The 24,227-nt window shown below is 42.3% G+C and overlaps 1 protein-coding gene across 2 annotated transcripts in view; it reads right to left on the bottom strand.

Moving 5' to 3' along the window:
- The window catches only part of CMTM7 (CKLF like MARVEL transmembrane domain containing 7), a 71,497-nt gene extending 53,475 nt beyond the window's left edge, over positions 1–18,022 (bottom strand). The window contains exon 1 of one of the 2 annotated variants that reach the window (XM_073568696.1): positions 17,688–18,022. In XM_073568696.1, coding sequence (XP_073424797.1) covers positions 17,688–17,816 — 129 coding nt within the window. In that variant the 5' untranslated portion in view covers positions 17,817–18,022. Of the gene's footprint in view, positions 1–17,433; positions 17,615–17,687 lie in introns of those variants that run through there. The other variant, XM_073568699.1, reaches the window with a different exon arrangement.
- Between the last annotated feature and the right edge of the window lie 6,205 nt (positions 18,023–24,227).

Below are 24,227 nucleotides of genomic sequence, written 5' to 3'. Positions count from 1 at the left end.
TAGGAGCATTTTTATCTTTGCCTGAATATGCACTCATCTTGGCTTCACAGCATTTATTTTCGTCTGGATCATTTGTCATACACTGACAGACATAATGTTTTCTATCTTGAGTGATGGTGAAATGTTCAAATACAGCTGATTTAATGTGATGCTTCTTTGACATTCTCAGGTTTTTAATTCTGCATTCACAATCCAAATGACAATTGTTTTTCTTAAAAACAATTGTACAAAATTATTGCCAGGTTGTACAACTGATATAGTGGTCAGTAATACTGTTATTATTCCTCATGTACTCACAGTTAACTGATGTAAAGTTTGTTGAAAGGATAATACTTCTTACAGTCTTCCTCTTCTGAGTAGCAGGCAGCTGTGAGATGCTTGGAAGACGCACACCTAGTATGATCTAGTCTAGAGGAGGAGCTTTACTACTAAGAATTTGCAACACATTTTCACTTTCAGTTTCATACATTGTAAGTAGGGGGGTTGGGGCAGCATGAGGTTAACCAAGTATAAGATTAGATAAGGGCAGTGGAGAACAGTGACACACAAGAAGTAAGAAATGTCTCTATCTCCAGCAGAACTGCTTATCACTGTTGTTCATAGTTTGATAGAACATATATATTTGAGTAACATTTATAAAATTCATATGAAAGTTCAATTATGAAATATTAATACATTTTTTTTAAAAGCTGGAGTCGGTACAAAACTAACTCAAACTCCGACTCCACAGCCATGCTGTAAACACACCGACCCAAAGAATAAAGTCGCCATATCACTTATACCATACAAGAGTCAGCGTAAAAAATAAAACCAATTCTTCACCTGCTGTTGATTTTTTCATTCTGCCTCTCAAAGATCGCAGTAAGGCTCAGCGCACATTTATCGGAGTACTTACAGCATGGTTTCTGTGTAAATCTCTGAAATACGTAATTGAGACAGAGCTCCCATCAGAAGATTCCCTATAATGAGAAAAATGGAGGAACTGTGGATGCCATGGGACCTGTGTTCTGACGTGTCCTGTCTTTTTAAGATTGCATAAAAGTGCTGTCAGCCACAGCTTTGGAATCTTCTGAAAAGACGGACACCGCTCAGAGACCAGACAGAGTCCAAAGTAATTCTGCTGCCTCATTAAAGTGAATGGATCCCTTGGGGGGTTTCATCTGAATCACTTCACTCAGAGATTTTGATGGAAACCCTAAAGTAAGTGCTCAGCATAGTGTGCCGAATAAATGTGATCCTAAATTTTTGTAAAATGTTCTTAACAAAAGCTTCAACTCAAGCCACAAAAAAAGCAAGTCCCCACTCGTGTCTGTTATCTGTTAATGGAAATATAGGGGGTTTCCACGTTACTAGTAGCAGGAAGGCTTTGGAAGAGCAAAATGGCTCCTCGACCCTCAAAAGAAATTCAGCAAATTCTATGCTCCCAAATCCAAATGTCCCCCCTCCATTCTGAGCCCCACAGTGTGCCTAAATCACATTTGGAGTCCACATATTTGGCATTTTTGAAGCGATGAAAATCCACCTAACTTACGAGTGTATGTCTCCAGAAGCATGAGCTGGGTATAACGTACTGGTCACTACAACGTACTGATCACTACAATGGCAGTTTACACTTTTCACTCAGCTTGTTTCTGGAAAACACCCAAACACCCTATGGGACTTTCCAAAATGGGTCCACCTGAGGGAGGGAATGTGCTTTTCTAGCAATTAGAGGCCCTGTATATGGAGTCCGCAAGCTATTCTAGGAAAATCTGTGCTCCAGGAGGCAAACAGCGCTCTGTCCCTCCTGAAGTTATTTTTTCTTCACTGCTCAATGGTATAAAGTTCTGTGACACGCCCCTGGTGTCAATATGATAACTGCACCCCTAGATGAATTCACTTAGAGGTGCAGTTTGTAAAATGGGATCACTTACAGGAGGTTTCTGCTGTTCTGGCAACTCAGGGGCTCTCCCAGTGGGTTATGGCACCCGCAAACCATAACAGTAAAAACTGCACTATAGTATGGTGCTTCTTCCCTTGTGAGCTTTGCACTGCGCCTGAAAGATATTTCCCGATTACATGTAGGGTATTGGCACCCTAAGGAAAAAATGGAACTCAGCTTGTTGTAAAAAAAATTTCTTATAAGCCTTTAGAAAAATTAAAAACTTGGGGTAAAACAACGATTTTGTGGTAAAAATTCAATGTATTCTTTCTTCACCGCTCAATGGTATAAAATTCTGTGAGGCACATGTGGTGTCAATAAGATCACTACACCAATAGATGAATTAATGGGGGAGAGCAGTTTGTAAAATCAGGTCACATGTAGGGGGTTTCTGTTATGAAAAAGCAAATTTTGGCTAAAAAAAAATAAATTTGTGGGTAAAATGTGATTTTTTTATTTTCACGGCTCAATGTTATAAACTTCTGTGAAGCATCTGGGGGTCGAATGTGCACACCAAACATCTAGATAAGTGCCCTGATGGGTCTAGTTTACAAAGAGGTGACTTGTGGGGGGTTTCCATTGTTTAGGCACATCAGGGGCTCTCTAAACGTGACATGGCGTCCGCCTTTTGTTCCAGCAAATTTTGCATTGAAAAAGTCAAATGGTGCTCTTTCCCTTCCGAGCTCTGCCGTGTGCCCAAACAGTGGTGTGCCCCCCACATACGGTGTATTGGCATGCTAAGAAGAAATTGCACACCATATTTTGGTGTCCATGTTTTCCTGTTACCCTTGTGAAAATAAAAAAATTGGGTCTAAAGTTAACTTTTTGTGAAGCAGCTGAAGGGTTAATAAACTTCTTGAATGTGGTTTTGAGCACCTTGAGGGGTGCAGTTTTTAGAATGGTGTCACTTTTTGTTTCAAATATTGTGCTGATGTGTATGCATGTGTGGAAATGCTATTTATTAACTATTTTGTGTGACATATCTCTGATTTAAGGGAATAAGAATTTAAAATTTGAAAATGGAAATAGTTTCTAAATTTTCATCAAATTTCATTTTTTTCCCCAAATAAACACGTTATATACAAGAAATTTTACCATTAACATGAAATACAATATGTGATGAAAAAACAAATCTCAGAATCAGTGGGATCTGTTGAAACTTTCCAGAGTCATCACCTCAAAGTGACAGTGGTCATAATTGTAAAAATTGGCCTTGTCATTAACATGCAAACCATCTAGGAGGTAAAGGAGTTGAAGGGAACCTGTCATCAAAAAATTGCAGTGCAATCTGCAGTCATCGTGTTATAGAGCAGTGGGAGCTGAGCGGATTGATATACAGTTGTCAGAAAAGATTCAGTATAATATGTATTTTTTTTCATTTAAACCTATGCTCTTTCTCGGATTTTCGGTCAAGTGGATGGTCCCATCAGTGAATGACAGCATTTTTTGCATAAATGATCATACAGGGATAGCAGTCGATCACTGATTGGACCGCCCACTGGGCCGAAAATCCCAGAAAGAGCAAAGGTTTAAATGAATAAATCACAAGGTATCCATAATCTTTTCTCACAAAACGATATATCAATTCGCTCAGTTCCCCCAAGCTCTATAAAATGATGTCTGCAGATTGCACTGCATTTTTATGGTGACAGGTTCCCTTTAAAAGCCTTTGTTTCATTCAGCAAATTTGCGATGCTAGTGACTACTCACAGACAAGTTGTGTGGCAGGGTAGTAAAGTGTTCCGGGGTCAGATACCAAAAGAGCACATAGTAAACTAAAGGAGAACGACAAAGGTCAAGTCAAGTCACAATCAAGTCAGAATACCAGGAATAGTGGATCAGCGCAAAGGGGCTAGGCAAATGGATGGTCAGAATGAAGTCTAAGGTCAGGCAGCAATAGATCAATAAACAGAGCAAATGGAAATACAAGGCAAGACAATGAGCAGATGCCAAGTCTAGCAGAGATCTGGGACCAATATCTCAGCTAAGTAGCTGGGTAATCAACTGGAACAGGAAACACTTGTCACAAGTGCAGAAACTCCCAGACTCCAATTGGTCGGCTGAGCTGTCCATCAAAGCAGCATGCCCCTGCACTATATTGGACGACTGAGCTGTCAGTCACCACATCCAAGACGCACTAGGCGGAGGCGTCATGACAAAATTCACATAAAAGGAGAAGTCACTGCTTCACACCCAGAAGTAAGTTTAAAAAAGCTAGCAAACGTGTTTCGGTCATAAAATGCAACTTAGCATATTATACAATTTCCTGTGAAACACCAGATTATGGAGCAGGGCTGTGGAGTCGTAGTTGGTGTCCATTTTGGTGGAGTCAGAATAAAATGAACCGACTCCTAAAATATGTAATAAACTAGCTTGGCCCTTGAGAAAATTTCGCACACTGGTCGTCGGGGGAGCAGGCAATTTCAGAAAAAGCAAGCTGGTCAAATGTAAATGTATTTCATGAGCTGATGAACACAGACCGATATTTATATATGTAGATTGGTAATGCAATAAATTGTTTTGATAAGTAGAGGCCAAAAAAATGTTTTCCGCTTGAAGTACCACCTGCAGGTCAATGTGTCTTTCTGCAGGTTTATGAAAATTAATGTTTAAACTGTATTTAGTGATAAAATCGTGAATGTGTGGTTTGTTTGGCTGTTTTTTGCTGAAGGGAGCAAGATTACCTTTCAAATGGTGTATTGTGTGTGTGTGTGTGTGTGTGTGTGTGTGTGTGGGATGAAGTAATCAGCGAAAAAGCAGTGCAAGTTTGCAAATGTGTTGGTAGTGTGCTTTGGGGTACTGTGGTGCCACCTACAGGTCATTTTTCCTTACTGCAGGTTTATAAAAATTAATGTTTAAACTGTATTTTGTGATCAAATCGTGGATGTGTGGTTTGTCTATTTTCTTTCTGAAGGGGGCAAGTTTACCTTTCAAATGGTGTATCATTTGTGTGTGGGGGCAGTGAACGGGGATACAAAGTGATAACCGAAAAGCAGTGTTTAGAAATAATAGAGTAGATTGGGTTCAGAACTTCAGTGCAGGATGTGGTGCAAATGTTTTCACAATAATTTGGGAAAGTTACAAAATGTCCTATAAATGTCTGTTCTGTTCCTGATCTAAGAAAATCTGCTTTTAGTTGAGATTAATCTGTGCTGCACGTTATATACAGGCAGTGCAGTGAAGTTCGAGTCGGGAGTCAGGAAAATTGAGGAGTCGGAGGTTTGGCTTACCAATAGCCCTGCCTGCTCCTTCCCCAACAGTATGTGCATATTCTGATCGGCTTTTCTGTGCAGGGATACTCACAAAAGTCACCATCTAGGAATCTGCAGTTTGCTAGACCTGATGTCTGCCAGCTTGGTGCATTAGAAACAGCGAGCCACAGATCATAGACTGCAAGCCACAGGTTGGAGGCCACTGATTTACTGCCTGCTCATGCCACTCAAAGGGAATCTGTCACCACATTTGATCTATCTAAACTATTAATATGGGCATACAGGTTATAGACTGCTGAAAACAGTCCTGTGTGTTGGTAAGCCAAACCACCAACTCTACGTCTTTAGTTGTAACAATCTGTAAGCACATCATACACAGTATATTTGTGTTAATCGAAAATTCTAAAAACTACTGCAGCCAAACACTAAATAAATTGTGATATTGAAAGTGAAAAGAAACATTCTTGAAAATGTAGATGGAGAAGCGCGGGGGTGGGGTGGGGGGGGGCGGCTAAAGGTGGTCAGATCAAGCAATCTGGACAACATAAAGGAAATCTGTCACCACATTTGACCTATCTAAACTATTAATATGGGCATACAGATTATAGACTGCTGAAAGAAGTCCTACCTATCTGCCATCAGCTGTGTTGTTGCTAAATGACCTCTTCCAGACTCCGGGGTGGATGGTGCCTGGAGATAACTCTGCCCCCAGAGCTTATTTTAGGAGAAGCTGTTCCCAGTGTGAGACAAGTAACCAACACAGAACAGGAGAAATGAAGAGAATGTTTTCAAATTTTTTAAGTTTGCAGCAAGTGCATATCGTGTGGCCGTATTTCTGACCCTTTAGTGGAAAGCCAGGTTTTGGAGGCAGGGACTTTCAGGAAAAGACTAGGAGACAACATATCAACCAAAGTCGTTGACCATTTGGCTATAAAATTAATTGCTTGAGAAAGAATATTTTTCAACTTCCTATCCTGATTCAGCATTGGAATATGCATCTGATAGGACGTTACTAATGGCATTCAATTGTGGACTGAAAGTACTTATAAATGTAACTCCATTTTGTCCTGTTAGTTCTCATTACTTGAATTAACTACTAATGTACTGCGCTTTTCACTCCTGACAATGCTATCAGCTTAATAAACCATTCATTTGAAATGGATTGTTATAACAAATAGGCAAATTTATATTAAAGAAAGATTAGAAGATATTTCCAGGGTAGAGTTCTCCCCTGATTTATAAAATTTTCCCAATGGAATATTTTTAACAGCATTTGGGGCTGGCATGATCTTACATGTAAAATGGAATTGGTAGCAGTGTTCTTCCTTCAGGGAGAAATAATGAGTCCCTCCTATAAATCCAGAGTTAATGTAATATCTAAAAAAAATGGATGCTTTTTTTTCCCTGTATGTAATGGGCGATTCTTAGATTCATATCGTTATTGTTTATGTAGCCAAGAAAATGTCAATGCCATTTCCCTAGGTCCACTCCACATCAGGTGCAGATCATCTATAAAGCGAGCATACCACCTGATATGGGAGAAGAAGGAATTTGCATGTGAAAGAAGAAAAAAAAGTTTCCCCATTGCAATCTGGATGGAGAAAAACCTGTTCACATTGGCACTCTGCGTTTTTGGATGAAAAGCTGACCATTAAAGGGGATCTGTCACCCTTTTTTTGGACTATGAGCTGCCGGCATTGACATCAGGGTCTTATCTACAGCATTCTGTAATGCTGTAGATAAGCCCCCGATGTAACCTGAAAGATAAGAAAAACACGTTAGATTATACTCACGGGGGGGGGGGGGGGGACGTTCCACTCCGATGGGTGTCGCATTCCAGTCCGGTGCCTCCCATCTTCATACGATGCCGTCCTCTTCTTCCCTTCCTGTAGTGGCTCCGGCGCAGGCGCACTGCTTTGCCCTGTCGAGGGCAGAGCAGAATACTGCAGTGCGCAGGCGCCAGACGTCTCCCGACGCCTGCGCACTGCAGGACTCTGCTCTGCCCTCAACAGGGCAAAGCAGTGCGCCTGCGCCGGAGCCACTACAGGAAGGGAAGAAGAGGACGGCATCGTATGAAGATAGGAGGCGTCGGACCGGACCGCGACACCCATCGGACCGGGCCGCCCCCTCCGGTGAGTATAATCTAATGTGTTTTTCTTATCTTTCAGGTTACATCAGGGGCTTATCTACAGCATTACAGTAAAAAAGGGTGACAGATTCCCTTTAAAAGAAAAACTGTTATGTTTCAATAGTAGGTCAACCGGCATAATTAAACATTCATGCACCTTTGGAATAATTAGTGTAATCAAGAAGATGCCTCTTCAAAATATCAATGGCTAAATTATGTGGTAAAGATGGATATAATGCTACAGATCACGTCATCCATATGCAGTTGTTAGGCCATAATGTGCGATCTAAGGAGGAAATTACCTGGTTACATTAGGGATACTAAGCATGTTAAACTGCAGCCGTTGACTTCTAGTTTTCTCCCAAACTCCATATTGCCGCAACTATCAGTCTGAATGGGTGGGGTGGGGGGTTCCTTGTGCATCTTAGGTAAAGAATGAAAAATAGGAGTCACAGGGTGTGTTACAAATAAATCTTCCGAAAGTTTCTGATCTATAGCTCCCAAAGTATAACTGGAACATTTTATCTTGGAAAAAAGAAGTTGGATATTCAAGTTTGATAACTACAGCGTAAAGTCAAATTCCCAAAAATTTATTACCATCTAATAAAGTTGTATAGACATCAAACTCATTGGTAGGAGAGAGTGTAAGACCTCTAGAAGGGGCACTCATTTGTGTTTCTGTAACAATATTGCTAGAGAGATTGATTACTGTATCTTCATTGTTCTTTTCATTCTTTGGTAATATCTTGTTAAGTTTCCTGCTTCCCCTGCTCCTGTGCCTCTTCCGTTTTTTTGAAGAGTGAAAGACAACATCATCTTTGTGCTTGGAATAATTTGAAACTAGATATTACCTTGTGATGTTATTTGATTATCAAATGAGGAGTATGAAGTGTTGTCTGATGTAGCTTAGTGTGTATATATATATATATACACACACACACACACACACACACACACACACACACAAACACACTGCAGTGCAGAAATCCTCGTCTTATGCTGAAGGTTTTTGGCTTACGTACATTTTGGCAAACTGCAGTCTAGCGGGGTTTTTTTTTAATCCAATAAATTTTATTAAGTTTTCAAAATTCAATACAGCCACATGCCAACATGGCTGGTGGAACCACATATATAGCACAGATATCCTCTGTTAGTTATCAATAACACTGATCTCAGCTTTTCCATCAAGTAATCTCGTATTGTATATTAACTTTTGAATATTAAGCAGTACATTTAATGTATTGGACAAGGAGGTAATATCAACTGTTACTCCATAATTACACCCAAGCTTAACATGTGCATGGTCACATAGGAGCTCCAGGTTCCACCATTACTTTTCTAAATTTAGTCCTGTCTCAATGAAGTGGGGTGGACATAGGAGTGTCTAACCAGGGATCCCGTATGAGGGATATTCTATTCTTAGCTGCTAAGGACTGAGCCAAAGATAATTCATGTTGTCAATTTACATTAATTCTTTCAACCACTTCAATAATAGGTACATTCTGATCTTTCCATTTAGCCTCGAGAGTTAATCTAGCTGCAATTAAAATGTGAGTTAGGCTGGGTTCCCCAACTCCAGTCCTCAAGGCCCACCAACAGGTCATGTTTTCAGGATTTCCCTTGGATTGTACAGGTGATGCAATTATCACCTGGGCAATACGAAGAAAATCCTGAAAACATGACCTGTTGGTGGAGGCCTTGAAGATTGGAGTTGGGGAACCTCTAAGGTCAAAAGGAACCTTATCCGTTCCAATGTGAATTACCATTAAGCTGAGGTCCAATAATATCTGCATCTTGAGAACCCGTTAATAAGATCACCTACCCCCTCCCAAAATTTAGTGACTGTGGGACAAAACCACCACAGATGACCCAATGTATCTTTCTCCCCACATCCTTTCCAAACATAGTGAGGACTGATTTGGAACAAAATGAGCTAGTTTCGCTGGTCCCTGATATCATCGTAGGTGTATCTTTTTCAAGTGTTGAAGATGGTTTATACGCGAGGATACACGTTGTACCTCTCCCAAACCCACCCTCCACTCGTCCGGTTCCAGGGATATATCTAATTCCGATTCCCAGTGCTTCATATAGGGTGGTTTATCAGCTAAATCTATCTCATTCAGAGCTTTATATAAAATTGAAACACCTTCAGAATTAGGTTCCGGTCGTAGAATATAACTATTAGACTGGAGTCACACTGCCATAATTCTCGTGCGAGAATCGCAATGTAAAACTTGCCCTGGCTGGCACCTCTCCTGACCTGAGCTTGACAGCTGCATAGTAATCCATTATGCCGTCATGCTCAGGTCAGGAGAGGTGCCGGCCAGTCAGTGAAGTGCGAGATGCGATTATTGCACGAGAATTATGGCAGGGTGACTCCAGCCTTAGCCCGGTGTTCAATGGGGAGAGTGAAAAATACAGATTGTGGGGAGGTCTGGATGAGGTGTCGAAGTTGTAGGTATTGGTAAAAATTATGCCAAATCCCTGGAAATTTTGCTGTCAATCAATCGAAGGGGATGACCGAGAAATTGTCCTTTAAGTCTAGTACATTTTTAACTCTCGCCTCTACCCATTTTTGAAGATTAAGAACAGGAATGTGAGATTCAAGGGCTCTTAGTGAGATATTCGTTAGAGGAATTTTTAACAATTTTGGGGCCAGTGTTCTCCAATATTTAAAGGTAACCTCCATTGTTGGGCGGCACAGAGTATAGAAGCTATGTTTAATTGTCTCAGTTTCCAATACTGATCTGGTTGAGCCCCCTTTAGCAAAGAAAGATTCTATTTGAAACCATTTGTTGGTATGGTAGACTAGCCACCAACTCCGGATCCCCCCTAGAATGGCTGCTCTATGATATGTTAATATATTCGGAACTCCCATTCCCCCAAATCATAAGGATATTAAATTGTTTTACTGGCCACTCTGGGCTTACTAGTCCATATGAATTGGTTGGTCATCCTCTGAAGGGAAGGTATACAGGGTGGGCCATTCATATGGATACACCTAAATAAAATGGGAATGGTTGGTGATATCAACTTCCTGTTTGTGGCACATTAGTATGTGGGAGGGGGGAAACTTTTCAACATGGATGGTGACCATGGCGGCCATTTTGAAGTCAGCCATTTTGGATCCAACTTTATATTTTAATGGGAAGAGGGTCAGGGTCATATGACACATCAAACATATTGGGAATTTCACCAGAAAAACAATGGTGTGTTTGGTTTTAACGTAACTTTATTCTTGCATGAGTTATTTATAAGTTTATGACCACTTATAAAAGGTGTTCAAAGTGCTGCCCATTGTGTTGGATTGTCAATGCAACCCTCTTCTCCCACTCTTGACACACTGACAGCAACACAGAAGAGATGCTGCTAGCACAGGCTTCAAGTATCCGTTGTTTCAGATGCTGCACATCTCGTATCTTCACAGCATAGACATTTGCCTTCAGATGACCCCAAAGATAAAAGTCTAAGGGGGTCAGATCGGGAGACCTTGGTGGCCATTCAACTGGCCCACGACGACCAATTTACTTTCCAGGAAACTTTTAATGTAGGCATGCTCAGACCTGACACCCATAATTAATGGCATGGTGTGGTATATGGGGTACAAAGATAGTGGGGCCATTCTTCATCAATGGAAACCTCAATGCCACTGGATATCTGAATTTGCAACATGATGATGTGTTGCCCTCTTTATGCACTGAAGATGGCACGTTCCCTGAGTTTTTCCATCAAGATGGTGCACCACCACATTATGGGTGTCAGGTCCGAACATTCCTACAAGGAATCTGACCCCCTTAGACTAGCATTTCTTCTGCGGTGTTGTTATCAGTGTGTCAAGAGTGGGAGAAGAGGGTTGCATTGACAATCCAACACAATGGGCAGCACTTTGAACACATTTTATAAGTGGTCATAAACTTGTAAATAACTAATGAAAGAATGAAGTTATGTTGAAACCAAGCACACCATTGTTTTTCTTGTGAAATTCTCAATAAGTTTGATGTGTCACATGACCTTCTTCCCATTAGAAAAATAATGTTGGATCCAAAATGGCCAACTCCAAAATGGCCGCCATGGTCACCACCCATCTTGAAAAGTTTCCTCCCTCCCATATACTAATGTGCCACAAACAGGAAGTTGATATCACCAACCAATCCCATTTTATTTAGGTGTATCCATATAAATGGCCCACCCTGTATATCTCCAGTCTAGCGTTTTTACGTCTGTGTCAACAGTGGGGTCCTCCTGGGTCTACTGCCACAGTGTTTCATTTCATTCAAATGTCAACGGATAATTTGTGCTTACATTGATGCATCCTGAGTCTGCAGGACAGCTTGAATTTCTTTAGAACTTGATTGGGGCTGCTTATCCACCATTCAAACCATCCTGCGCTGCAACCTTTTATCAATTTTCTCTGCTGTTCATATCTAGGAAGATTAGCTACAGTGCCATGGGTTCTAAACTTGTTGATTAGGTTGCACACTGTGGATAAACGAACATCAAGATCTCTGGAGATGGACTTGTAACCTTGAGATTGTTGATATTTTTCAACAATTTTGATTCTAAAGTCCTCAGACAGCCCCTCCAGTGATCAGGACCAGCGAGCAAACTGGTTTCCAAGGTAAACAGCGGGTATCCAGGAGCCGCGCGCCTCTTAGATACCGATGTTTACCTTGGAAACCAGTGTGTACGCCGGTTTCCAAGGTAAACATCGGGTATCTAAGAGCCGCGGCTCCTGGATACCCGATGTTTACATTAGAAACCAGCTTGCTCGCTGGTCCTGTCTATGTGACAGCTCACCAGAGATCAGCCTAACGATGTCCCAGCGATCCCATCCATGTCGGATCGCTTGGGACATCTTTATGTGTAATGGGGGCTTAACACTATAAGCTAAATTTGTACTCCGATTTGTGTCAGATACCCAGAGGTGCATACTTCTTAAAATAATAACTAATATGTTAAAATAAAGTTACGGTCATAGTGGCGCTTTTATACTGATTTAATAAATACCTCTAGGGAAGAAATCCGCATCCTGGTTCTTGCTTAATTCACGTTAGAGGTTTTTGAGCAATATCTTCTTAGTGCATTGGAGCGGGACTGTGGGTAGGGTTTTTAACTCTGCCGTGGCCCCTCAATGATGAGCAGAGGTCTAAATCTGTGCATGTACCGCCCCCGGCGCCATTTTGCTGAAGACCACTGGGAGATGAATATGAGCAAGCGCCGCCAGCAGCAAGGGTGGCGCTGGTGAGAACTGTAAAATAGAAGGCTTGCACAAATGCAAAGGGGCCGCGTTTGTACCTTTATTTTAACAAATCAAATCGTGATGATAGGTTCTCTCTAATAATTTTGGCATATTTTTTGTCTGTAGTATAATTAATGCCTATTATTGGCATAAGTAAGGCCACATGCACACAAGTATTGGTGATTTTTTTTTTTACCTCAGTATTTGTAAGTCAAAACCAGGAGTGGGTGATAAATCCAGAAGTGGTGACGTGTTTCTATTCTACTTTTCTGCTGATTGTTCCACTCCTGATTTTGGCTTACAAATACTGGTGGTAAAAAAGTCACCAAATACTAGACATGTGAACATGTCCTTATAGTAAATAGGTCAGAGTAATAAAGCTTTTTGCACAAGTTTGACTCTGGCAAATATTTTGATTTTTTTCTTTTTTTTTTTTTAATATCCCCTCCTCCACGCCCCCCAAAAAAAGATCTTTCAAAGATTTTTTTAAGCTATTTTAGGGGTTTATTAACAAAAATTTCAAATAACTCTTCATACCCTTACTTATTGGTATCAGTAAGGGTATTTTTATTTTTTTAATAAGTCATATTTGACCCCTTATTGCCATTGGACGTTATAGCACGTCCAATGGCAGTACCCCCGCTTTGAGGTGGGCTCCGGCGGTGAACCCGCATCAAAGCTGGGACATGTCAGCTGTTTTGAACAGCTGACATGTGCCCGCAATAGGCGCAGGTGGAATCGCGATTCACCCGCACCTATTAACTAATTAAATGCCGCTGTCAAACTGACAGCGGCACTTAACGCGTGCTTCCGGCCATCGGCCGGAAATATACGCATTGCTGACCCCCGTCACGTGATCAGGGGGTCATCGATGTGTTGGCATAACAACCAGAGGTTTCCTTAAGACCTCTATGGCTGTTGATGCCGGATTGCTATGAGCGCCACCCTGTGGTCGGTGCTCATAGCAATGCTGTCATTCTGCTACATACAGGTGATCTGCTCATCGCCTATATGTAGCAGAGCCGATCAAGCTATGGCAGCTTCTAGTCTCCCATGGAGGCTACTGAAGCATGCCAAAAGTTAAAAAAAAGTTTTTAAAAATATGAAAAAAAATAAAAGCTCATATCACCCCCTTTTCGCCCCATTCAAAATAAAAAAACAAACACATACACATATTAGGTATCACCACGTTCAGAATATCCTGATCAAAAAAAAGTTTAACCTGATCGCTAAATGGCGTAGCTAGAGAAAAATCGAAATGCCAGAATTACGTTTTTTTGGTCGCCGCGACATTGCATTAAAATGCAATAACGGGCGATCAAAAGAACGTATCTGCACTAAAGTGGTATCATTAAAAACGTCAGCCCGGCACGGAAAAAATAAGCCTTCACCCGACCCCAGATCACGAAAAATGGAGACGCTACGGATCTTGGAAAATGGGGCAATTTTTTTTTTTAAGCAAACTTTGGAATTTTCTTTCACCACTTAGATAAAAAAATAACCTAGACATGTTTGGTGTCTATGAACTTGTAATGACCTGGAGAATCATAACGGCAGGTCAGTTTTAGCGTTTAGTGAACCTAGCAAAAAAAAAAGTGTGGGATTGCACTTTTTTTTGCAATTTCACCGCACTTGGAATTTTTTTTCCCCATTTTTGAGTACACGATATGGTAAAACCAACGATGTTGTTCAAAAGTACAACTCGTCCCGCAAAAAATAAGCCCTCACATGGCCATATTGATAAAAAAAGTTACGACTCTGGGAAGAAGGGGAGCTAAAAATGAAAACGCAAAACCGGAAAAACTCCGGTCATTAAGGGGTTAAAAAAATTCTTCACATTTCAGATAAAATGACCACCGTGTCTTCTGTCAATAGGTCATCTCAATTCAGAAGCACGTTCATTTAGGCTGAGTTCACACGTGGCATTTTTTTCGCGTTTCCGCGGCGGTTTTAACCGCGCGATTTTGCCGCAAAAACGCGAAAAATAAGCATCCCATGCATTCTTATGGGATTCCGCAATGCTGTACTAATGCTGCGGTTTTTACCGCGGCGGAATCGCTTCGCGGTAAAAACCGCAGCATGCTCATTAATTTGCGGAATCGCGGCGATCCCGCACCCATAGGAATGCATTGTTCCGCTTACTTTCCGCATGTGGCTGTGCCCACCATGCGGAAAGTAAGCAGAACATTTGCGGATGGTGCCCACGGTCCGGAGGAGAGGAGACTGTCCTCCGGGCTTTGGGTACCATATCCCTACAAAAAATAGAATTTAAAAATAAAAAAATATTGTTATTCTCACCCTCCGACGTCCCGCGCAGTCTTCCTGCTTCTCTTCACGCTCCGGTCCCAGTAATCCTTTGCGAAAATGCCTGCGATGGCGTCCGTTCTCGCGGTCATCGCGAATTACCGCGAGACGTCGCGATCCCGCGAGAACTGACGTCATCGCGGGCATTTTCGCAAAGGATTACTGGGAACGGATGCGCGGGACGCCGGAGGGTGAGAATAACACTATTTTTTTTTTTTTTTACATTCTATCTTTTACTATTGATGCCGCATAGGCGGCCTCAGTAGTAAAAAGTTGGTCACACTCATCAAACACTATGTTTGACGAGTGTGACCAACCTGTCAATCAGTTCTCCAAGCGATGCTACAGATCGCTTGGAGAACGCTAGCATTTTGCAAGCTAAATACGCTTGCAAAATGCTAGTTTTTCCGCGGGAAAATCGCAGGAATTTAAAATGCGATTTTCCCGCGGACTGGAATTCCGGAATTCTCGCTGTAATTTCCGCGAGAGTTCCGGTACGTGTGCACTTAGCCTTATAGTTATGATTTTTATCACAGATATCACCTTTGCAATGCATGGGGTTTTTTTTCCCTTCACATTTTATGTCCTAACAAAAATATCTCCAACATCAATGTTAAGAACCATCACCCGTAACATAAAACAGGTGCAGACTTCACATGAGGTCACAGAGGAAATGGTATATTATTGCATCTGAAGGAGGAGCACTAGGCACAACTAGTAAAGGGTCTACAACACAACAGGGGTGGGAGACGGCACTTCTTCCATATACCAGGTGCAGAACGACTACAATAGACAATCATTTTTAAACAGTTTAAAATTGGAAGGGGAAAAAAAGAGGAAGCGATGATGAATATCCCCTTCATAGATGTAATTGTAAAGTCTATAAAGCCACCTCATAGTTCTCATAGGGAACACTGAGGCAGGGTTCACACGTAGCGGAACTCTCGCGGAAATTACCGTGAGAATTCCGGAATTCCATTCCGCGGGAAAATCGCATTTTAAATTCCCGCGATTTTCCCGTGGAAAAACTAGCATTTTGCAAGCGTAATTAGCTTGCAGAATTGCTAGCGTTTTCCAAGCGATCTGGAGCATTGCTTGGAGAACTGATTGACAGGTTGGTCACACCCGTCAAACATAGTGTTTGACGAGTGTGACCAACTTTTTACTATTGAGGCCGCCTATGCAGCATCAGTAGTAAAAGATAGAATGTAAAAAATAATAAAAATATATATATATTGTTATTCTTACCTTCCGGCGTCCCGCGCAGCCTTCCCGCCTCTCTCCACACTCCCGGTCCCAGTAGTCCTTTGCAACAATTACGGCGATGACGTCCGTTCTCGCGGGATTGCGACGTCTCGCGGTCATTTGCGATGACGTCGCGCGAATGACCGCGAGAACGGACGTCATCGCTCGCAAAGGCTTACTGGGACCGGGAGCGTGGAGAGAGGCGGGAAGGCTGCGCGGGATGCCGGAAGGTGAGAATAACAATATTTTTTATTTTAAGTTCAATTTTTACTGGGATATGGTACCCAAAGCCCGGAGGACAGTCTCCTCTCCTCCGGACCCCGTGGGTACCATCCGCAAATGTTCTGCTTACTTTTCGCATGCTGGGTACAGCCACACGCGGAAAGTAAGCAGAACAATGCATTCCTATGTGTGCGGGATCGTTGCGATTCCACGAAATTAATGAGCATGCTGCGTTTTTACCGTGAAGCAATTCCGCCATGGTAAAAACCGCAGCATTAGCACAGCATTGCGGAATCCCATAGGAATGCATGGGATGCTTAGTTTTCGCGGTCAAAACCGCCGCGGAAATGTGAAAAAAAACGCCACGTGTGAACTCAGCCTGAGGCTTGGCTTCATCATGAATTAAACAGAACAAAATGTAGCACGCCGACCTCCACATGACCCTTATTCAGCAGGGACCCACCCTGCTGAAACCAGGTAATTGAAGTTGGTCATCTGATGGATTGCAGACACGAATTCCAGGCACAGCTTGCAAAAGAATATGGAAGGCGACAGATTTATGACCTGTGGAGATAACCCATGGACCTCGTCTCCCTACTAACAGAGAACTACTAACAGAGAACTGCTAACAGACTGCTAACAGAGAACTGCTAACAGAGAACTGCTTTGTTTCCTTCTCAAGTTATGAATATTGTTTTTTTTTTAATGAACGGCATAGATCTTATAGTTATGGCAGATATAGTTCTGGCATTGTGGCAAAGTCACAAACAGAACACATTTACTTTATATCACTGTAAAGCCTGCCGATCAGTCCCAAATAAAAGCTGGCAGATAGATGTGAGTCATGGTATATATATTGTATCTATGGAAAGCCAAAATCATAACAGGAAACAGGACATTAATATCTCACTCCTGGGACCTCCAGGGGCAAAGATATCATGAAAGTAGGAAACTTCTTAAGTTTTGGGACCCCGGCCACTTCCCATAGGAGCTCACAGAGGGGCGGTTTCTATCCAATAAAAGCATTTTTTGCAGTTTTGCCAGTCAGTCCTGGCCTAGTATAATAGTGAAATCAGACGGAATATCCATATGAACAGAGACATAAACAAGGTCCAACAGCTTAGGGAGCACACTCCTGTGCCCCCATAACACTAGCGCTCACCCCCATAGTAATGTCTGATAACAGTACGCCAATGCCAGCCACACAAGCCTCCACAGCATGTGCCAACCACCGCACGGGAAGATAGCAATCACTATCAGGGTGCCGACCCTCAGCACGGGCACAGCAGGGGGGCTTTCCGGCTCTCAAACTTTGAGTGAAGTTACAAATGTTTATGCTGAGAACTCCAGACATCCTCCACTGCACACACTTGTTCCAGAGTCCGAGTGGCCGGACCATGGTGGTGAGAGCCTTACCGCTTGGCACAGCTTGAGGGTGGCGCCGCTGGAGCGGGGGTAGCCTCGGTCTATCAGCCCCGGGCTGGAGGGCTGCACGTTACTGCTGCTGGCCGTGGTCCGGATCACCGTCACATTGTGCTGGGACATCGTGCTGTCGCTCCCCGGGGTGCAGACCGGACAGCGGAGGGCGGGCGGGAGAGACGGGGCAGTGGGGATGACGGCGGGATGCTGCGGCCACTTGTGGAGGGGCCGGCGTACACCCACCGCTGCTCCGCCTGAGGGCGGCCTCCTTCCTGTCTGCGAGAAGAGCGCTACCAGCAAGGCGCTGAGGGGAGGAGGACGCCCGGGCACACAGCAACCAACGCTACATATAGACAGACACATAAGCCCTAAAGTATCTACATATACAGACATCAGCCATAAAGTAGCTACAGACACAGAAACCTGCAATATCTATCTGTATATACACACACACTTAGGCTGTGTTCACACACAGCGTTTTTTTAGCGGTTTTTACCGCGGTTTTCACTATAAAACCGCTAAAAATAAGCTGCACAGTCATTTCTATGCATTTTCCACTTTTTGTGCACATTGATGCGTTTTTTACCGCGAAAAAAACGTATCGCGGTAAAAAACGCAGCATGCTCATTAATTTTGCGGATTTTTCCGCGGTTTTGGCTTCTCCCATGCGTTTAGAAACCGCTGCGGTAAAAAACGCATCAAAAACGCACAAAAACCGCCGCGGAAAAATAGGTGCGGTTTCTGGGAAGGGATTCAGGTTTTTGTGCTGAAATTTTCTGCAACGTGTGCACTTAGCCTAAGGCTCTGACGAAGAAGCGAAACGCGCGTTGGGGCGATAGGGAAGCAAGTGCCATACTTTATGTAAGTACTTTGGTGCAAACATCTCTTTATTTGCTCAAATATTGATTGGACTTATACCCTTATGTCATATGGTCAAGGTACTTGGTTAGCCGAGTGGTACAATATGTATACCTAGGAATCCATATGAATTTGGTGATTGGTAATGTCTGCTTTCGCTGTGAAAGGTCTTTTTTAGACTAGATGTATTTTTCATGGATGTAACCTCCATCTAACATATGTATGAGATCTTTATGCACTGAATCTATCGGTATATACAGCTTTTGGCATTTGTGCAATATAGGCTCCCCTTTTTGGATAGCAGTGTCCTTATTTTATCTGTATTTTGTATTGAGTATTGTATATTATGCTTTTGCATTTAATAAAACTTGTACATTTGGCAATTTAGACTCATGTCTTTTGGTGTAATAATGCATGTCAAGTGTAAAAACAAAAAAAAACCATACAGAACATATACACATACATTACAGATGGTAAATATAACATAGAGTACATACTCACCAATCACCTAGTCCCTGAAGCCCTTGTTCTCCTGTAACCAAAAATAAAATAATAAACCAAGCTATACTTACCTTTCCGCCATCGTCCAGTTAAAAACATGTGTCCATGACGATCTCCCATATAGAACACTGACATCGGGTGATGTCAGTGCTCTACAGGGGCTCCCGCGATCAACTGACAGGTGGAGGTAATCCTTAGCGATGTATCCCTCCTCTGCCGGGAAAAAGGTCCCGTAACCCTAATTCTCATGCAGCATTGCTGTAAAGTGAGAGCCTAAACTCAAGTAACCTCAGTGATGCACTGCAGGAGCCATCGTCTCCTGTCAGTACATCGTGGGAGGCCCTGTAGAGCAGTGACAACACCCGATGTCATTGTTCTGCAGGGGAGATTGTCAAGGGACACTCGTTATTAAATGGACTACATCGGAACAGGGAGTATTTGTTGTTGTTTTTTGTTTTTTTCAGGAGATCGAGGGCGTCGCATGGATTAGGCGTATAATAAAGATGGCAAAACTGTGTAGTGTTTTATTTAATTAAAAGGCTTTTTCTGGCTGTGTCTTTTTTTTTAATCCTTAACAACTATAAGATTAGTAATGGATAGGTGTCTTATTGATACCGCTCCATTACTAACCAGGCTTAGGCTGTGTTCACACACAGCGTTTTTTAGCAGTATTTTTAGCGGTATTTTTAGCGGTTTTTCCAGTAAAACCTCTATAAAACCGCTAAACATAAGCTTCCCATTCATTTCTATGCATTTTGCACTTTTTGCGCATATTGATGCGTTTTTTATTGCGAAAAAAACGCAGCATGCTCATTAATTTCGCAGATTTTTCAGTGTTTCTGGCTAGTTCTATGTGTTTTGATAACGCGCGGAAAAAAAAATGCGTGGAAAACGCGCAGAAAAAAACGCGCGATTTCTGGGAAGGGAGTCAGGTTTTTAAGCAGAAATTTTCTGCTACGTGTGCACTTAGCCTTATTGTCACCTTACAATTCAAAGGTGACATTAACCCCTTGTTACCCCATATGCCACCGCTACAGGGCAATGGGAAGAGAGAGGCTAAGTGCCGTAATTGGTGCATCTTAGAGATGCGCCATTTCTGGGGCTGCTGGAGGAAGATGTTTGTAGCCGGGGCGGCCAACAACCATGGTACCGTCCTAGACTATGAATACCTGCACCCAGTTGTCGGATTTTCCTCTGGCACAGAAAATTGCACGGAAGCCCATGCCATTTTTTTTTTCCAAATTAAACATTGTTCATTAATAAACATTGGCCTTGCTATTATACATCTATCTATAGATATATATGTATAGATATATCTATCTATAGATACATCTATAAATATATCTATAGATAATCTGTAGATAGATATATCTATACATAGATAGATATACACTGCTCAAAAAAATAAAGGGAACACATAAACAACAGAATATAACTCCAAGTGGATCAAACTTCTGTGAAATCAAACTGTCCACTTAGGAAGCAGCACTGACTGACAATTTCACATGCTGTTGTGCAAATGGAATAGACAACAGATGGAAATTATTGGCAGTTATCAAGACACCCTCAATAAAGGAGTTGTTCTGCAGGTGGGGACCACAGACCACATCTCAGTACCAATGCTTTCTGGCTGATGTTTTGGTCACTTTTGAATGTTGGTTATGCTTTCACACTCGTGGTAGCATGAGACAGACTCTACAACCCACACAAGTGGCTCAGGTAGTGCAGCTCATCCAGGATGGCACATCAATGTGAGCTGTGGCAAGAAGGTTTGCTGTGTCTGTCAGCGTAGTGTCCAGAGGCTGGAGGCACTACCAGGAGACAGGCCAGTACACTAGGAGACGCTGAGGGGGCCGTAGGAGGGCAACTACCCTGCAGCATGACCGCTACCTCTGTCTTTGTGCAAGGAGGAACAGGAGGAGCACTGCCAGAGCCCTGCAAAATGACCTCCAACAAAGCCAGTAAAGAAACAACTTCTGACATCTCCAATGAAGGCAAAACGACTCGCATGCAAGAGAAAAAGTACACTAAACCACTCCTGACAGAAATAAGCTCTCAACTGAAGCTAAGGCGGCAGCTAGCTGTTATTTTCTGACTAAAACCAGCCAAACCACATTTTGTTACTCAAAGTTGTACACTCACACCTGTTCAAAGTTGTTAAAACTGCAAATCTGCAATGTGTGCACATACCCTTAAGCCATAAAGTATGTGCATATATACACACACACATTAACCATAAAGTAGCTACTTAGATACTTTTAGGGTTTATGTGTCTGTATATACATATATATATATATATATATATACATAAACCCATAAACTCTACAGTATGTACATATACAGTATATGTACACATAAACCCTACAGTTCATATACACACACAAAAACCTTACAGAATCTACATATATAGATACAGTATATACATATAAACCCTACAGTATGTTCATATATATGTACACATACGCCCTACAAAATATACATATACTGTATATGTACACATAAACCCTAAAGTATCTATATCTATCTATCTATCTATCTATCTATACAGTGGGGCAAAAAAGTATTTAGTCAGTCAGCAATAGTGCAAGTTCCACCACTTAAAAAGATGAGGCGTCTGTAATTTACATCATAGGTAGACCTCAACTATGGGAGACAAACTGAGAAAAAAAAATCCAGAAAATCACATTGTCTGTTTTTTTTTCATTTTATTTGCATATTATGGTGGAAAATAAGTATTTGGTCAGAAACAAGCAATCAAGATTTCTGGCTCTCACAGACCTGTAACTTCTTCTTTAAGAGTCTCCTCTTTCCTCCACTCATTACCTGTAGTAATGGCACCTGTTTAAACTTGTTATCAGTATAAAAGACACCTGTGCACACCCTCAAACAGTCTGACTCCAAACTCCACTATGGTGAAGACCAAAGAGCTGTCAAAGGACACCAGAAACAAAATTGTAGCCCTGCACCAGGCTGGGAAGACAGAATCTGCAATAGCCAACCAGCTTGGAGTGAAGAAATCAACTGTGGGAGCAATAATTAGAAAATGGAAGACATACAAGACCACTGATAATCTCCCTCGATCTGGTGCTCCACGCAAAATCCCACCCCGTGGGGTCAGAATGATCACAAGAACGGTGAGCAAAAATCCCAGAACCACGCGGGGGGACCTAGTGAATGAACTGCAGAGAGCTGGGACCAATGTAACAAGGCCTACCATAAGTAACACACTACGCCACCATGGACTCAGATCCTGCAGTGCCAGACGTGTCCCACTGCTTAAGCCTGTACATGTCCGGGCCCGTCTGAAGTTTGCTAGAGAGCATTTGGATGATCCAGAGGAGTTTTGGGAGAATGTCCTATGGTCTGATGAAACCAAACTGGAACTGTTTGGTAGAAACACAACTTGTCGTGTTTGGAGGAAAAAGAATACTGAGTTGCATCCATCAAACACCATACCTACTGTAAAGCATGGTGGTGGAAACATCATGCCTTGGGGCTGTTTCTCTGCAAAGGGGCCAGGACGACTGATCCGGGTACATGAAAGAATGAATGGGGCCATGTATCGTGAGATTTTGAGTGCAAACCTCCTTCCATCAGCAAGGGCATTGATGATGAAACGTGGCTGGGTCTTTCAACATGACAATGATCCAAAGCACACCGCCAGGGCAACGAAGGAGTGGCTTCGTAAGAAGCATTTCAAGGTCCTGGAGTGGCCTAGCCAGTCTCCAGATCTCAACCCTATAGAAAACCTTTGGAGGGAGTTGAAAGTCCGTGTTGCCAAACGAAAAGCCAAAAACATCACTGCTCTAGAGGAGATCTGCATGGAGGAATGGGCCAACATACCAACAACAGTGTGTGGCAACCTTGTAAAGACTTACAGAAAACGTTTGACCTCTGTCATTGCCAACAAAGGATATATCACAAAGTATTGAGATGAAATTTTGTTTCTGGCCAAATACTTATTTTCCACCATAATATGCAAATAAAATGAAAAAAAAACAGACAATGTGATTTTCTGGATTTTTTTTTCTCAGTTTGTCTCCCATAGTTGAGGTCTACCTATGATGTAAATTACAGACGCCTCTCATCTTTTTAAGTGGTGGAACTTGCACTATTGCTGACTGACTAAATACTTTTTTGCCCCACTGTATATATGCACTACCATTCAAAAGTTTGGGGTCACCCAGACAATTTTGTGTTTTCCATGAAAACTCATACTTTTATTAATCAAATGAGTTGCCAAATTAGTTTAAAATCTAGTCCAGACACTGACAAGGTTCGAAAAAAAGATTTTTATTTGAAATAATAATTTTCTCCTTCAAGCTTTGCTTTCGGTAAAGAATGCTCCCTTTGCAGCACTTACAGCATTGCAGGCCTTTGGCATTCTAGCAGTTAATTTGCTGAGGTAATCTGGAGAAATTCCACCCCATGCTTCCAGAAGCCCCTCCCACAAGTTGGTTTGGCTTGATGGGCACTTTTTGCGTACCATACGGTCAAGCTGCTCCCACAAGAACTCAATGGGGTTGAAATCTGGTGACTGCGCTGGCCACTCCATTATAGATAGAATACCAGCTGCCTTCCCTAAATAGTTCTTGCATAATTTGGAGGTGTGCTTAGGGTCATTGTCCTGTTGTAGGATGAAACTGGCTCCTATCAAGCGCTGTCCACAGGGTATGGCATGGCTTTGCAAAATGGAGTGATAGCCTTCCTTATTCAAAATCCCTTTTACCTTGTACCAATCACCCACTTTACCAGCACCAAAGCAACCCCATACCATCACATTACCTCCACCATGCTTGACAGATGATGTCAGGCACTCTTCCAGCATCTTTTCAGCTGTTCTGCATCTCATAAATGTTCTTCTGTGTGATCCAAACACCTCAAACTTGGATTCGTCTGTCCATAACACTTTTTACTAATCTTCCTCTGTCCAATGTTTGTGTTCTTTTGCCCATATTAATCTTTTCCTTTTATTAGCCAGTCTCAGATATGGCTTTTTCTTTGACACTCTGCCCTGAAGACCAGGGCCTCTTCACTCTAGACGTTGACACTGGCGTTTTGCGTGTACCATTTAATGAAGCTGCCAGTTGAGGACCTGTGAGGCATCGATTTCTCAAACTACAGACTCTAATGTACTTGTCTTGTTGCTCAGTTGTGCAGCGGGGCCTCCCACTTCTC

This window comes from Dendrobates tinctorius, unplaced genomic scaffold (genome assembly GCF_039654945.1).
Source record: "Dendrobates tinctorius isolate UK_male_01 unplaced genomic scaffold, ASM3965494v1 ptg000005l, whole genome shotgun sequence".
Lineage (NCBI taxonomy): Eukaryota > Metazoa > Chordata > Amphibia > Anura > Dendrobatidae > Dendrobates > Dendrobates tinctorius.
The sequence above is the reverse complement of the archived record's forward strand: the minus strand, read 5'-3'. Positions and strand labels throughout refer to the sequence as shown.